This window comes from Pterocles gutturalis, unplaced genomic scaffold (genome assembly GCF_000699245.1).
Source record: "Pterocles gutturalis isolate BGI_N339 unplaced genomic scaffold, ASM69924v1 scaffold13152, whole genome shotgun sequence".
NCBI lineage: Eukaryota > Metazoa > Chordata > Aves > Pterocliformes > Pteroclidae > Pterocles > Pterocles gutturalis.
The window spans coordinates 3,785-3,994 of record NW_010115533.1 but is presented as its reverse complement, the minus strand read 5'-3'; the positions used below and the strand labels follow the sequence as shown (position 1 = coordinate 3,994).

General features: G+C 67.6%; 1 protein-coding gene across 1 annotated transcript in view; it reads left to right on the top strand.

The window, feature by feature from the left end:
- LOC104463049 (electrogenic sodium bicarbonate cotransporter 1-like) overlaps positions 1-210 on the top strand; it is a gene marked incomplete at both ends in the record, with an annotated part of 11,204 nt that overhangs the window by 7,222 nt on the left and 3,772 nt on the right. The window contains 1 exon segment of the mRNA XM_010075225.1: positions 1-149. This exon segment is cut by the window's left edge and continues 19 nt beyond it. Within this exon segment, the coding sequence (XP_010073527.1) occupies positions 1-149 (149 nt within the window).

Genomic DNA, 210 nt, shown 5'->3' with positions numbered 1-210 from the left:
TGTGCCGCCCTGCTGATGGTTGTCCCCTCTGCCACCGGCCTCCCCTGGTACGTCTCGGCCACCGTCATCTCCCTGGCACACATGGAGAGCCTGAGGAAGGAGAGCACGACCTCGGCCCCTGGCGAGCACCCCGAGTTCCTGGGCATCAGGTAGACAATGGGCCCAGACCCTGCTCCGAGGGACCCCTGCCCACGCTGCACAGCCAGGGGA